This window comes from Schistocerca piceifrons, chromosome 3, assembly GCF_021461385.2.
Source record: "Schistocerca piceifrons isolate TAMUIC-IGC-003096 chromosome 3, iqSchPice1.1, whole genome shotgun sequence".
Lineage (NCBI taxonomy): Eukaryota > Metazoa > Arthropoda > Insecta > Orthoptera > Acrididae > Schistocerca > Schistocerca piceifrons.
In genome coordinates this window covers 824910138-824927043 of record NC_060140.1, presented here as the reverse complement: position 1 = coordinate 824927043, position 16906 = coordinate 824910138, and the positions used below count along the sequence as shown (strand labels likewise).

The 16906-nt window shown below is 40.0% G+C and overlaps 1 protein-coding gene across 2 annotated transcripts in view; it reads left to right on the top strand.

Moving 5' to 3' along the window:
• Positions 1 to 16086, top strand: part of LOC124788218 (nucleotide exchange factor SIL1) — a 112260-nt gene extending 96174 nt beyond the window's left edge. For both annotated transcript variants that reach the window (XM_047255398.1, XM_047255399.1), the window contains exons 5-6: positions 516 to 716; positions 15493 to 16086. In XM_047255398.1, the coding sequence (XP_047111354.1) occupies positions 516 to 716; positions 15493 to 15789 (498 nt within the window). In that variant the 3' untranslated portion in view covers positions 15790 to 16086. The remainder of the gene's footprint in view (positions 1 to 515; positions 717 to 15492) is intronic.
• The last annotated feature ends 820 nt before the right edge of the window (positions 16087 to 16906 follow it).

Genomic DNA, 16906 nt, shown 5'->3' with positions numbered 1-16906 from the left:
TTGAATTTTTGAAAAACATGAATTATGTAATCCAAATCAAGTTTTGGCACACAGTTATGATAGCATCACACAATTTTGTATTCTTTTGTGGTAGTTTCTATTAATAATTGATGCACATTACGGAATCACTTTGCGAGCTAATGTGTTAAAAGTGCCAAAACCGTTAAAACTTCAATGTTTTAAAAAGATTGTTTTTTAATTTATCCCTGCTGTGATTTAAAAGCAGCTACAAACTGCTAGGTGATTTGAGATATAAATTTATGGTTACAGGTGAGCGTGATGGGTAAGGGATTCATTTAGCACTGTCCTTATGCAATTCACTGGATTCTTGAAATGCTTGCTCATATTCTCAAAGAATACCATTAGTATTTGAAAATGCTGTTGATACATACTAATGAAAAACATAAAAGCTTCATAATTTTTGCAGGTATATTGAAGGTACAATTGCAGTAGATGCTTGCTAATATCAAACTTAATGTTAACTGTAATTGTTTTTTGTTTCTGCTCTTCTTAAGCTGAAAGTTGCAACTCTGCTGCAAGATCTACTGCAAGAACGTACCGATGCTCTTATGGCTGAAGATAAACAGAGAGAAGAACGAATAAGGCAGTATGAACAAGCTGGTTTGGAGGCTCATCTCTCAGAACAAGGCTGGTGCCGGAGGGTTGTCCAGTTGCTAGCAAGCCAGGCTCAAGTTCCTGCAGAAGGCTTCAATAAGGTAAGTTTCCTGGTATAGGAGGAGTTTAATGATGATGACAAAGGAAATTTAGATTTATTTCCATATTTGTTTATGAAGGTGGATAATTATTAGTGAGAATATTTTTGTTATTTCTTTTACTTCAGGAGAAATCATTAAATCACATGAATTTAATTACAGATTTCATTGATGTGTATGTGTTACCGGCCAAACCCCTGTTTCAGGATGAACTAGTTTCACCTACGTCAGACTCGTTCATTCTCTTACTGAGAGGCTAAAACAGTTTAGCCTAGGTCGAATGGTTTATCATAGTTAGAATTTACATGCTTTAGGATAAACTGGTCTGTCCTAGTCTGAACTAATTTCACCTAGTTTGTATCTTCTGTAAGCTTTTCAAAGTAAACTGAATAAAGGAATAGAAATAAAATAGTCAGTATTATTCATTAAAGTTATTTATTAATTAATCAGTAATTTCACATTTATCACCAGATCAACTTATCTGCAAATTGGTTATTTACTTATTTTTGGCACTTGGAATTGCAGCGTATTTTTTCTTACAATTGCATTTGTTTGTTGTACAGTTTTTCATGCAACTGCATGTCACAAAGCCTTGCCCTGATCCAATGGAATGTTTTGTGGTTGCAATCCTTAAAGATATTTCAATATCCTGGTTAATATCTCCCACATCTAAAAACTTCTTAAAGCAGACATCAAAATCAGCTCTTAAAAAAAAAAAAGAAGTTAAAACAAATATTTTTTGATATTTTATTACAAAAAATTATGAAAAACTTGAATAAAATTATACCTGCAATAATGTTGGGAGAGCCAGTCCTGACAAAACTCTACCATCTGGTGAGCAAGATGTATGAGACAGGCGAAATACCCTCAGACTTCAAGAAGAATATAATAATTCCAATCCCAAAGAAAGCAGGTGTTGACAGATGTGAAAATTACCGAACAATCAGTTTAATAAGCCACAGCTGCAAAATACTAACGCCAATTCTTTACAGACGAATGGAAAAACTAGTAGAAGCCGACCTTGGGGAAGATCAGTTTGGATTCCTTAGAAATATTGGAACACGTGAGGCAATACTGACCTTACGACTTATCTTAGAAGAAAGATTAAGGAAAGGCAAACCTACGTTTCTAGCATTTGTAGACTTAGAGAAAGCTTTTGACAATGTTGACTGGAATATCCTCTTTCAAATTCTAAAGGTGGCAGGGGTAAAATACAGGGAGCGAAAGGCTATTTACAATTTGTACAGAAACCAGATGGCAGTTATAAGAGTCGAGGGACATGAAAGGGAAGCAGTGGGTTAAAATCCATGGAGAAGAAATAAAAACTTTGAGGTTCGCCGATGACATTGTAATTGTGTCAGAGACAGCAAAGGACTTGGAAGAGCAGCTGAACGGAATGGATAGTGTCTTGAAAGGAGGATATAAGATGAACATCAACAAAAGCAAAACAAGGGTAATGGAATGTAGTCGAATTAAGTCGGGTGATGGTGATGGAATTAGATTAGGAAAGGAGACACTTAAAGCAGTAAAGGAGTTTTGCTATTTGGGGAGCAAAATAACTGATGATGGTCGTAGTAGAGAGGATATAAAATGTAGACTGGCAATGGCAAGGAAAGCATTTCTGAAGAAGAGAAATTTGTTAACATCGAGTATAGATTTAAATGTCAGGAAGTCGTTTCTGAAAGTATTTGTATGGAGTGTAGCCATGTATGGAAGTGAAACATGGACGATAAATAGTTTGGATAAGAAGAGAATAGAAGCTTTCGAAATGTGGTGCTACAGAAGAATGCTGAAGATTAGATGGGTAGATCACAAACTAATGAGGAGGTATTGAATAGAATTTGGGAGAAGAGGAGTTTATGGCACAACTTGACATGAAGAAGGGACCGGTTGGTAGGACATGTTCTGAGGCATCAAGGGATCACAAATTTAGCATTGGAGGGCAGCGTGGAGGGTAAAAATCGTAGAGGGAGACCAAGAGATGACTACACTAAGCAGATTCAGAAGGATGTAGGCTGCAGTAGGTACTGGGAGATGAAGAAGCTTGCACAGGATAGAGTAGCATGGAGAGCTGCATCAAACCAGTCTCAGGACTGAAGACCACAACAACAACAACAACAATAATGTTTTTGAAGTACGTCATGTTTGGTGCCAACTTTGTAGAGGCCCTCATCAGCCTTTGAAGTATTACTCCAATTATGTTTCGAAGGTCACCTCTGCCTTTATCTACATCTGGGATAGGTACAGTTACGTTGCCTCCAATGTCAGCTGGTGGATGGGATTTGTCATAGGAAGCTTTCATGCTTTTAACTTGTTTTTTTTAAATTTTTCTAGCATTTTGAATGCCTTTTGTGTCAATTTTCACAATGTTATCATCATCACTGTCTTCGTACTGTTCAGTATTGCTGTCATCTTTGATTGCCTTCTTTAGGTCATCTTCATCCTAAATATCATTTATGATTTGTTGAGGCAACGGCGAGGAAGTGGAAAATCCTACTCTAGGTTTGATTTTGAATAATGCTTTGTGAGGTGATTTTTTTATGCCAGTGTGGTTAGTCAATTTTTCATGAATTGGACATACCTTAATCCTTCCGACCACTTCGTCGAATTGTTGTCCCAACAGTTAGGAATATGTCATTCAAATGATAAGCCACTTCTTCAGTCCTCTTTGATATTAACGCATGAAGGAGAACATATTTTGTGAGATGGCCTTGGTAAACTGGAATGAATTTTAAATTCCCATCTGGTTGTGGTGGGAAATCAATCAAATTGACTTGGCGTCTGCTATTCATTTCTGAATGGAGAATTGGCTTTGAAACTAGCCCTCTTTTCTTTTTTGTCGACAAACATCACACATTGATAAATAGAGGCATTTCCTTTGTGATATTGGCAATTATTTTTGCTGCCTCGGCTAACATCTTATCGTGACCACCATGAGCCACAGCTACATGAGCTGTGTCAATCACATCATTAAGTTCGTCAGCCGGAACAAAGTATTTTATATTCGCTTCACACCATGCAATGAGTTTTCTGACTTCATTAATTTCAAAACAGCAAATTGTTTGTCTTCTTTCTTGTAATAATGATCTATTTTCCAACTTTTCTGCCTCTTCTGCTTGTTTAACCAAATCTGCATATTCATCTACTGATAACACATTATAATGAGAAGACTTTTTGTTTTCACTCTGCAAAATTTCCTCCAGAAACTTTTCTCTCCACAGCTTTTGATTGGCTTGTTTACTGCACGAAGGCTCATCCATGATGAAACACCTCACAATAATTATACTAGGATTATAATCAAATCTTTTAAATGCAACCAGCAACTTAACACACGCACTCGTCAATGCAAAATACCATTCAAAACAAAGAACAGTGCAAGTGAAGAGCGGTTGAGAAGTGTGAGGGGCGAGCCAGAGATGATTCGGGGATTCCCTGTTCATACAGGCAGCGACATGCGGTCTGACTAGGCAAAATTAGTTCAGACTAGGACATACTAGTTTATCCTAAAGCATGTAAATTCTAACTACGATAAACCAATTCAACCTAGGCTAAACTGTTTTATCCTATGAGTAAGAGGATGAACGAGTTTGACCTAAGCGAAACTAGTTTATCCTAAAATCGGGCTCGGCTGGTAACATATGAATCAAAGTATTGTGTTACAGGACCAACAATGGCTCCATAATAACTTTCCACAAAGGTGCTGTGGGGGGTGAAGTGGAATTCATTTGCACAGGAGTGGGCATTAAATAACAAAATTTATTTTTGGTGACCTATCAAGGCATATAACTGTGTGAATCACAATACTCTCCTAGATAAACCAAGATTTCATGGCGTTGATGGTATAGGCAAAAAAGGGATAATGTCATATCTGACCAAAATAATGCAGAAAGTGGTACTTAATAATTCAAACAGTGTAAGCAGGGGAGATTCTTCTAACCAGGGAGAAATCGATTACAGGGTTCCACAAGGTGCTCTCTTAGGTGCACTATAGTATCTCATATATTTAAACAATCTTCCATGTAATACAGGATTAGTTCTTTTTGTGGATGACACTAGTGCTCTGCACATCTGGAGGTACCACACCAATGACGAGGATATAATAACTAGAGTGGAAACTTCACAATTTTTAGGCGTCCATGTTGATGAGAATTTAAACTGGGGAATAAAAAAGTCACTATGGAAAATCAAGGATGGAATAATGACAATATTATGAAAAGGATAGATTGCTACTCACCATACAGCAGAGATGTTGAGTCACAGATAAGCCCAACAAAAGGACTGTTAAACAAGTAAGCTTTTGGCCAAAAGGCCTCCTTCTGAATTTGACAAAGCACGCATGAACGCGTGTCAATCACACACACACACACACACACACACACACACACACACACTTTCTCTCTCTCTCTCTCTCTCTCTCTCTCTCTCTCTCTCTCTCTCTCTCTGATGGAGAGGCAGTGTTCCTGAAATAGTGACTGCATCTTCAGGGTATCAACAGACTTGTTCTGCTAACCACATTAGCGATGATCACACGTGAGGACAAGACACAATATCTCGGCATATTTGATAACAGCTATTTGAACCCAAGCATGTAAGGCATCCAATCTGCAAAACTGTGTAGACAGTAAGCTTTCTACAGGCTGTCATCAAGAATAATACAGGATCACTCTTAGCTAGCTCACACTGTAAGAGTTGAAATGTCAGAAACCGTCAAGTAGAGTAATTGCCAATTCCATGTTGAAGAACTATTATATGTGAGTAACTATTTTATCCAAAAACCATCTGCTCGCTTTGGATCTATAAGTTATAAGCCTACATGAGTATTTCCACTTGCCATGTATTGCAGAACACAGAAATAAACACAGGCCCAAGAGCACCACTATTGCTGAATTCTAGAGCAGGGTATATGTGTAGCTTCCTGTCAGGTCTCCCAGCATTCCATATAGATAAATGACATGCAGATTTCCCAGCTGATCATACTCATAATTTTAGGAGACTGTACCACTTCATTGGATACTTGTGCAGCCAGAAAGCCAGTATATACCACATTACTCAACTTCCGTTGCATGCCTGTCTCGTTACCAGTTTACACAAATAAAATTCTTTTTTCACAATCCAGCAAACATTTTTTGCTTCTGGTGTAAATTCTAGTTTCTTATAACTCAGATACTTTTCCACATCAATTCAGCAAAGTATTGACTCTGTTTTAGCTTGTGATACAGTTGAACATTACCGAGCGAGGTGGCGCAGTGGTTAGCACACTGGACTCGCATTCGGGAGGACGACGGTTCAATCCCGTCTCCGGCCATTCTGATTTAGGTTTTCCGTGATTTCCCTAAATCGCTTCAGGCAAATGCCGGGATGGTTCCTTTGAAAGGGCACGGCCGATTTACTTCCCCATCCTTCCCTCACCCGAGCTTGCGCTCCGTCTCTAATGACCTCGTTGTCGACGGGACGTTAAACAATAATCTCCTCCTCCTCCACAGTTGAACATTGAAGAATTTTACACATCCTATTTCATTTCATGAATTCTCATTGATGTCTATTACTGATAGAAGTGACTTTTATTCCTTCAAAGCAGCACAAAATGAGTATTTGTGAGATTAAAATTTGACTGTTTGCTGTGAAACATTTACAAGCTTGTTGAGTTGTCGTCTGGGCTTTGTCTGAATTTGATTGAGGTCCTTTGTTGGTATGCTTTTGCCACCAGGAAAAGATTTTGTTTAGCAGTCCTGTAAAGACATTCTAAGGTAATTTATGTACATTAGACCAAATACCGATATTTGTGTGCCTCCCTATCTTATTCAACCTGTCCCTAATTCAGAGTTCAGTTTTGTTAATGTGGTTCGGGTAATCAGTGTGACACTATGCTTCCTGTTATGAAGGTAACAAGTGGTTCAAATGGCTCTGAGCACTATGGGACTCAACATCTCAGGTCATCAGTCCCCTAGAACTTAGAACTACTTAAACCTAACTAACCTAAGGACATCACACACATCCATGCCCGAGGCAGGATTCGAACCTGCGACCATAGTAGTCGTGTGGTTCCGGACTGAAGTGCCTAGAACCGCTAGGCCACCGCGGCCGGCTGAAGGTAATATTCCATCCATATGACATGGGTGCTGTAAATGCCATAATGCTTTAAGTTTTCCAAGTAAATTTTCTTTGTGATGCACACAGTCAGAGGCCTCAACAAGGACACAGAGTATACCGATAGTATTTCTTTTTTAGCTCTGCCAGGACTTGTGGATCATATATGGCTTTATGTATAGATAACTATTTATGAAAGCCAAACAGAGAGGAAAGTAACAAATTATACTGTGAAAAAATCATTAAATGGTTTGTTGTAGTCCACTTACTTAGAAAATTAAAACTGACTTGTTATAAGAAGTGATTTGCTTATCCCAGTTTTTATGGTTAAAAATCACTACTGCACATTTGTCAGTCAGGAAATACCATTGAGCACTATCTGATTACAGTGACAGAGCCAAAGTAACAGCAGATACTAATAATGTGCTAGTTACTACCAGAAGAAAATAATCACACTTGGTAGGCTACTGATTTCAGTGTCATCGTTCCTGCGTTAACAAGTTTCTACTAAATCAATTTTGCCCGCCTCGTTGTTTTTATTTGTTTGTTGCTTAACAAAGCAGCTAGTCAGGAGCTTTATCCTTGAATGCATTGATGGATTGATTCAAAACTGTTGGACACTAAACAACATGGTCAGTAGTGCCCTTTCTCAAGATCGTGGTACTGGTTTATGAGTAGTAGTTAAAACAAAAAGCAAAGGTATTATAACTACAGCAACAGTAATAAAAAGTTTCACATGCAATCACCAGTGTATCTGTTCAAACTGTTGTCACGCATTAATAAAACAGTATATGGCAGGTTGATCACAAAACTAATAGGATGAGCAAGCCACATTTAAATTGCACAGCAGTCTGACACCACGCAAAATGCGAACGATTTACTTGTACCTAAAATTGAGAGCAGGTTCCTTAGTAGACCAAACACCGCTTCCTATTAGTAGACAAAACACAGGACATTAAAAATTGATGCACCATGAGTGGGATGCCAAAAACAGTGCATTCCAGTGGATCTCCATGCACAGGAGGTAAGGATGCATCATTGGGCTGTGTCCAATATGAAGGTGAGTGAGGAACACTTCATCCCTTCTCAGATATCGAAAGGAAGTGTACCGTGAGTGAGTAATTGGTTTGATTGATGCAGTTTTTTCTTGGCCACTTCCAGCAATTGTCTTTCCCACTCTCCCAACACTCTGTCACCCGTGGCACATATGGGATGTTACAGGAATTGTTGTATTGTCCTGGCAGGCTACTTTTGCTGTTCTGTCAGTTTTCTCATTCCCCTCGACCCACGTGTACCCAGGCACTCAGCAGGAGGCCACCTCTTTATTTTGCCTGTGTAGCAGGTGACTAATGCCTTTGACCATCTGAACTATTCTATCTGCTGGGAACATTTGCTGAATAGCTTGCAGAGCACTAAGAAGGTCTGCATAGACAAGAAACCTTCCACAGTGAGAAGTCTCGTATGCTCCAGTGCCTTCTTGATCACCCAGAGCTCTGCGTAGTACACTGAGAAGTGAGTTAGTAGGGGGATTTTAATGATTAAAGCTGGGAAGATAACAGAACACTGCATTGTCCATTTGCTTTGAACCATCAGTAAAAACTGCCATGTGCTGACAATACTTCGATAAAATGACATTAAAAATCCTTTTTAAAACCATATGCGGTGTGTGTGCCTGTGTGCTGTCCACTTGTAATCAGTGAGCTAGTATCTAAGTAGCAGTTTGTGCATTTCATTTTGTAACAGTGATTATTAGTATCGCCTTCAGTGCCATCTAAAAACCACCAAACTCGTTTTGTTGGTAGTCTGAGTTTGTTGTCTGCCTGTGTGCTGTTCACTTGTGTTCAGTGGACTAGTATTTTACTTTAGGCAATAGTGAAAATTCTGCGGAGCAGATTTTAGTGTCTGTTTATCCTCCTAGTTTATATTTTGTATACATTCACCTCAGTAGTGCCACAGCCAGATAATTTTCACCCTCGTGGGGCTGTGTTTGTACTTTCTCTTTTACACCTGACTGCTTTGTATTTATATACAGATATGGACTATGCTTGTTGTGAGCATTCATGAAGAGAATTGGCTGCTGCCTGTAAACAGTTGGAAGGTGTGTTGGGCACGGTTGACAGGCTTCTGGCTCCTGCTCAAAGCTGTGGTGACCGGGGCATCAATGATGAGGCTGCAACACCTTTATGCCATTGGAATCCCCTGGTGACCTGGTTGTCACTGTGTCTTCTGACACGTAACATCTGATTGGTCTGTCTTCACTCAGAAGGGAGTGACAGACAGGATGGGTTTGTGTGCCACTGAGCAGAAAATGAAAGAGGGAATGGGCTACTGACTCCTTACGCCTTAGCACAAGGCTGAGAGAGCAGGTGTGACCACAGGTATCACAAGGAATGTTAAGACAGGTTGTTGTGGTCTTCAGTCCTGAGACTAGTTTGATGCAGCTCTCCATGCTACTCTATCCTGTGCAAGCTTCTTCATCTCCCAGTACCTACTGCAGCCTACATCCTTCTGAATCTGCTTAGTGTATTCATCTCTTGGTCTCCCTCTTCGATTTTTACCCTCCACACTGCCCTCCAATACTAAATTGGTGATCCCTCGATGTCTCAGAACGTGCCCTACCAACCGATCCCTTCTTCTAGTCAAGTTGTGCCACAAGCTCCTCTTCTCCCAAATTCTATTCAATACCTCCTGATTAGTTATGTGATCTACCCATCTAATCTTCAGCATTCTTCTGTAGCACCACATTTCAAAAGCTTCTATTCTCTTCTTGTCTAAACTATTTATTGTCCACGTTTCACTTCCATACTTGGCTACACTCCATACAAATACTTTCAGAAACGACTTCCTGACATTTAAATCTATACTCGATGTTAGCAAATTTTTCTTCTTCAGAAATGCTTTCCTTGCCATTGCCAGTCTACATTTTATATCCTCTCTACTTTGACCATCATTAGTTATTTTGCTCCCCAAATAGCAAAACTCCTTTACTGCTTTAAGTGTCTCATTTCCTAATCTAATTCCCTCAGCATCACCCGACTTAATTCGACTACATTCCATTATCCTAGTTTTGCTTTTGTTGATGTTCATCTTATACCCTCCTTTCAAGATACTGTCCATTCCGTTCAGCTGCTCTTCCAGGTCCTTTGCTAATGTCGTTGGCGAACCTCAAAGTTTTTATTTCTTCTCCATGGATTTTAATACCTAATCCAAACTTTTCTTTTGTTTCCTTTACTGCTTGCTCAATATACAAATTTAATAACATCGGGGATAGGCTACAACCCTGTCTCACTCCCTTCCCAACCACTGCTTCCCTTTCATGTCCCTCGACTCTTATAACTGCCATCTGGTTTCTGTACAAATTGTAAATAGCCTTTCGCTCCCTGTATTTTACCCCTGCCACCTTCAGAATTTGAAAGAGAGTATTCCAATCGACATTGTCAAAAGCTTTCTCTAAGTCTACAAATGCTAGAAATGTAGGTTTGCCTTTCCTTAATCTTTCTTCTAAGATAAGTCGTAGGGTCAGTATTGCTTCACGTGTTCCAGTATTGCTACGGAATCCAAACTGATCTTCCCCAAGGTCGGCTTCTATCAGTTTTTCTATTCGTCTGTAAAGAATTGGCGTTAGTATTTTGCAGCTGTGACTTATTAAACTGATAGTTCGGTAATTTTCACATCTGTCAACACCTGCTTTCTTTGGGATTGGAATTATTATATTTTTCTTGAAGTCTGAGGGTATTTAGCCTGTCTCATACATTTTGTTCACCAGATGGTAGAGTTTTGTCAGGAATGGCTCTCCCAAGGCCGTCAGTAGTTCTAATGGAATGTTGTCTACTCCCGGGGCCTTGTTTCGACTTAGGTCTTTCAGTGCTCTGTCAAGCTCTTCACGCAGTATCGTATATCCCATTTCATCTACATCCTCTTCCATTTCCATAATATTGTCTTCAAGTACATCGCCCTTGTATAGACCCCCTATATACTAATTCCACCTTTCTGCTTTCCTTTCTTTGCTTAGAACTGGGTTTCCATCAAAGCTCTTGATATTCATGCAAGTGGTTCTCCTTTCTCCAAAGGTCTCTTCAATTTTCCTGTGGTCAGTATCTACCTTACCCCTAATGAGATAAGCCTCTACACCCTTACATTTGTCCTCTAGCCATGCCTGCTTAGCCATTTTGCACTTCCTGTCGATCTCACTTTTGAGGCGTTTGTATTCCTTTTTGCCCGCTTCATTTATGCATTTTTATATTTTCTCCTTCCATCAATTAAAATCAATATTTCTTCTGTTACCCAAGGGTTTCTACTAGCCTTCATCTTTTTACCTATTTGATCCTCTGCTGCCTTCACTATTTCATCCCTCAAAGCTACCCATTCTTCTTCTACTGTATTTCTTTCCTCCATTCCTGTCAATTGTTCTCCTATGCTCTCCCTGAAACCCTGTACAACCTCTGGTTCTTTCAGTTTATCTAGGTCCCATCTCCTCAAATTCCCATCTTTTTGCAGTTTCTTCAGTTTTAATCTACAGTTCATAATCAATAGATTGTGGTCAGAGTCGACAACTGCCCCTGTAAATGTCTTACAATTTAAATCATGGTTCCTAAATCTCTGTCTTACCCTTATATAATCTATCTGATATCTTCTAGTATCTCCAGGGTTTTTCCATGTATACAACCTTCTTTCATGATTCTTGAACCAAGTGTTAGCTGTGATTAAGTTATGTTCTGTGCGTAATTCTACCAGGCGGCTTCCTCTTTCATATCTTAGCCCCAATCCATATTCACCTACTATGTTTCCTTCTCTCCCTTTTCCTACTCTCGAATTGCAGCCACCCATGACCATAAAATTTTCGTCTCCCTTCACTACCTGAATAATTTCTTTTATCTCATCATACATTTCATCAATTTCTTCGTCATCTGCAGAGCTAGTTGGCATATAAACTTGTACTACTGTAGTAGGCGTGGTCTTCGTGTCTATCTTGGCCACAATAATGTGTTGACTATGCTGTTTGTAGTAGCTTACCCGCACTCCTATTTTTTTTATTCATTATTGAACCTACTCCTGCATTACCCCTATTTGATTTTGTATTTATAACCCTGTATTCACCTGACTAAAAGTCTTGTTCCTCCTGCCACTGAATTTCACTAATTCCCACTATATCGAATTTTAACCTATCCATTTCCCTTTTTAAATTTTCTAACCTACCTGCCCGATTAAGGGAACTGACATTCCATGCTCCAATCCGTAGAATGCAAGTTTTCTTTCTCCTGATAACAATGTCCTCCTGAATAGTCCCCGCCTGGAGATCTGAATGGGGGACTATTTTACCTCCGGAATATTTTCCCCAAGAGGACACCATCATCATTTAACCATACAGAAAAGCTGCATGCCCTCGGGAAAAATTACGGCTGTAGTTTCCCCTTGATTTCAGCCGTTCGCAGTACCAGTACAGCAATGCTTTTTTGGTTAGTGTTACAAGGCCAGATCAGTCAATCATCCAGACTGTTGCCCCTGCAACTACTGACAAGGCTGCTGCCCCTCTTCAGGAACCACACATTTGTCTGGCCTCTCAACAGATACCCCTCCGTTGTGGTTGCACCTACGGTACGGCTATCTGTATCACTGAGGCACGCAAGACTCCCCACCAATGGCAAGGTCCATGGTTCATGGGGGGTAAAAGTGGGTAGAGCAGTTCAAAAATGGCCACAGCTCAGTGACTGATGAATACTGTTCTGGCCGACCAGTGCAGTTTCAACTCCCTCTCTTGAAAGTCGAATTGATGACATTATTTGTGCCAACCGCCATGCGACTGTGGAAATGATAGTTGATTAGGTTCAAGTTAGTACTGGTATGGTTCATAACATTATCTGTAAGAAGCTGAAGTACCGCAAAACATGCAATATGGGTCCCAAAGGAGTTGACGTGGCTAAACAGGGAAACAAGGCTGAGAATGTGCACAGAGCTAAAGGAACGTTATGAAAGAGAAGGTGAGCACTTCCTCAACAAAATTTTAGTTTGTGATGAAACTTGGATTCACTATTATGAGCCAGAATCAAAAAGTCAAAGCATGGAGTGGAAGCACACCAACTCACCTGTCAAGAAAAAATTCAAAACCCAAGCATCAGCAGAAGAGTCATGTCAACTGTGTTTTGGGATGCTGAAGGTCCAATTTTTTGCGGTTATCTCAAAGAGCTGCATACACTGAACAGCCAATACTACTTGGATGTGCTTTTAAACAAGGTGAAGTCAGCCATGTAAGAGAGACGTCGTACGTGTCACAGGAGAGCTGTGATTCTCTAATAAGACAATGCACATCCTCATATTGCTCAACAAAGCCGTGAACCCTTTGACAAACTAGGCTGGGGAGTACTGCCTTATCCCCCTTAATGTCCTGATCTAGCACCTAGTGTTTTCCACTTGTTTGGTGCACTGAAGGAGGCATTACGTGGGGAGAGGTTCCAGGATGAGGACGTGAAAAAGTTTGTGGGAAATTGGTTCAAACATCAAGATAAAGAGTTCTTTGCTGCCGGAATAAAAAAGCTTGTAGCCCGTTCGAACAAATGTATAAATGTTCAAGGGGATTATGTTGCAAAGTAGAAAAAGTTTTGTTTTGGAAAAATAAACGCTTTTTTCTCCAGACCCATTTGTCTGTTTATTGAATAACCCTTTTAAATAACAGTTTGTAAAAATATCATTGATATTAATAATGTGTTGTACTGGAAATCTGTTTTTTCTCCATTGAAACACTTTTTTTTTATCTCCTACAAGAAAAAGAGGAGGCATGTCGAGTATCAGACATTCGACCAAGACAACATGGTCCAATTGCTGCCCATTGTGATTGATAATTTGAATAATGGGATTAAATGTAAAACATTGTTGCATAGATGAAACACTGGGTGATCAATATGCACATAAAAAAGACCAAGAGTGTTGCAAGTTTTCTGGAAAATCCTTCTTCAGAGATAATAGAATGCACATACAGATATTCATACAGCTGCATGACTATGTTGTCCTGGCTGACTACATTGTGCTTGCACTGTAGTTGGTCTGTGGTGATGTGTTGTATCAGCAGAGTGGGCAAGGGGACAAAGAAACTAGGAGGGAAGGTTGGGGAAGCGTGGCTGATGGCTGGGAGCAGCCATTGAAATTGTGCTAGTTGTTTCTGTGACTGTGTGGTCAACTCCACTCTTGGCCACAACTTGGCAATGGTAATTCATTTTGGTCTATTCCTGATTGGTAATTGTCAGCATAAAATGCGCTGTGCAGAAGTTAACAGAAGAGCTGGTATATGATACGAGTGTTTTTGCAGATTGTTCTGCCTTTAGTAGGATATGATGGGTCTGTGATGAACTGAAATATGATTTGCTGAATGGGTGCATCAGACAGGCTTTGTTCCTAGTGATGGGACAACCGTTTTCAACAACCAACTGGTCAGTCGATCGTCGTTTCCTCCATCCAGTTTTTTTTTTTTTTTTTTTTTTTTCCCCCAAATAAAAAAAAAACTAAATGAAACTAGTCTCTGTGGCCATGTCTGCTATATGAATGTTTTCACTCACTCACTTGGGTCAAGTGGTTTCAATGTGAGACAGTCGACTGAAACAAGACTCCATCAGCTGTGGCTGTTATATGAATGTTTTCACTCACACGCCTGGTTTGAGTGGTTTCATTCAAAGCGAGACAACTGACTGACATAGGTATCTGTCAGTTACATCAGTTATATACATGTTTTCACTCAGTCTCTGGGTTTGAGTAATTCACTCCCATACTTTCTCGCCATTTCCCGGGGGGGGGGGGGGGGGGGGGGGGGGGGGGGGGGCGGTTCTTTTGGGGGGTGGGCACATGGTGCCGCTGCTATGGCCGCCTCCTACTGCTGCCAGGACCAGCGTTCCAGCTGGCGTGAGAAAGTAGCGCAGTGGCTGGTGCAAGCGTAGCACTACTAGGACCTGTGCCAGCGGCAGTAGGATGCTGATGTGGAGGGTGCGGGACGCTCAGATACAACTAAAACGACTGATTGGTTTCACTGGAAAAGAAAGAATGAATAACTCAGTCAGTGCGCAAAACACCGCAGGATTGTGTCGACTGTTTTCATTCAGTAGCTCCAGTGGACTTGTTTCACTCAAAAGAACGAATGAATAATTCAACTGATACGTAAAGCTACAACCGAATGAGTCAGTTGTTTTCCGACAACCGACTGAATCGATTATTTTCTTTCGATTGCTCCCAACATTAATTGCACCTTGGTCTTCCAGAGGGTAGTGTGATGGGAGTGTGGACTAGGATATTTCATAGATTTGGTGGGCAGTAGAATAACACTATGGGAGGAGTGAGAAGAACTGTAGATAGGATATTTTTTGTTTCCAGCCATAATGGTAAGTAATAGAAGCCCTGGAGACAACATGATTAAACAGTGAACCTCCCACACTTGCAGTCACTAGCAATTGCAATAGAAATGGGTTGCTCACTTCATTAGAGATGATGACATACTTCTGTAATGGGACTTGTTGAAGTATATGGCTTTCTTTGTAATTTATAAAGAAATTCAGACTAGTAATTTTCTTATTTGATAAAAAAAAATGGAGGCTGGTCCTGTTTATCTCCCCAGTCAGTCAGTTATTATTTACGCAATGAAGCCTACTCGACGTAGTATATTTCTTTCACAATTTTTTTTTCAGTGTTTTCAACTGCAGTATTATCTGTGCAGGTTCGACGGGATGACTTCAGTTCTGCAGTATCCCAGGAAGTGCCTGTTTTAACACACCATGATGCTGTAGAGAAGGCCGCAGGCGCAGTGCTTGCATTGGCACGGGGACCATGTCAGAAAGAATATCGCGGAAACAGTCGGCTAATTTCAGTAATTAATGAACTCCGTGTGTGGTACAGTGAACTAGCATCACGAGAAACACAGCCAGATGGACAATACTTCTCTGGTCTTTTTGAGCTTTTTGATCAACTTAGTATTGAAGTTGGAATCAAAACTGGAACCAAAGATGAACTTTGACTGTGATTGAGTGTGAAATAAATTGTGCATTGTATGAAAGTTCCTAGGACATGGTTCATAGTCTTATGTTTTTTTGTGTATGTGTTTGTATAAATAGTATGTGGACTTTTGCAGTTAAATTTGAGACTTGATCTGCATACAAAACAACAAAGGGACACTCTGCTAAGTGGAGATTGTTTTGGATGGAAATAGTGTTTATGGAAGTATGTTGAATTCATTTTTTATTAAAATTTGAGATGTATTTATTTTTTGTAGCTTGTGCAGCTAATAATTTTAAATTTATTTTTGAAGGGAGAACTAAGCTTTTTCATTTTGAGGACTTTTCATTTGGAATACTGCATTCATTGAAAAAAGACAGAGAACAGGCAGTTTTGAGAGAATGGGTAGAACCAGTTATGAGCAAGTTTAAATCCTGAGTCCATATTTGTTATTTTTTTTTATCACAACAGAAATATAAAGCACACTCAAGAAAAGTTTTCATGAGAAATGTCGGTAGTGTAACCAGGTGATTGTTTCCTACCTCATGGGCTGCTGCAGAGGAGGAGAGATGAGGGAGGAACAGGACCTGCCTCTTCATCACAGGATAAGCAACAAACTGCATCCAATATTGCATACACAATGCCTGTTACACTGCTGTAGTGCACTGCATTGTTTCGGAATGATCTGTATTGGTCTGAAGTCATCCAGCTTCCACAGATTCCTCCACTCTCAAGAAAGTCCCAAGTCTTAGTGTGTGATTGTAGTAGCTCTGTGAAATCCAGTCCGTGAATTAGGTTCCCTCACGTTTCCCTGCAATGAGTGCTTTGAAGTGTTATTGCTGTATGGGAAACAAGACAAAACACTTCAAGGGTTCGATGCCAGTAATATATGTAAAATTATGAGACTTTGTTGCATCCCAGGAAATACGGGGGAGGTGGAGAGAGAGAGAGAGAGAGAGAGAGAGAGAGAGAGAGAGAGAGAGACTCTCTCATACTTCCCTACCATTATGCCCAAACTCCATTGGCTTACAGTTTCTTTCACTGTGCCGTGGCCAAATGAAACTTCCAGTGGGTGCAGATCCAGGTAATATGATACTTTTCCTTGATATTTGCGTGAATTTCCTATTGTATGTCATTCA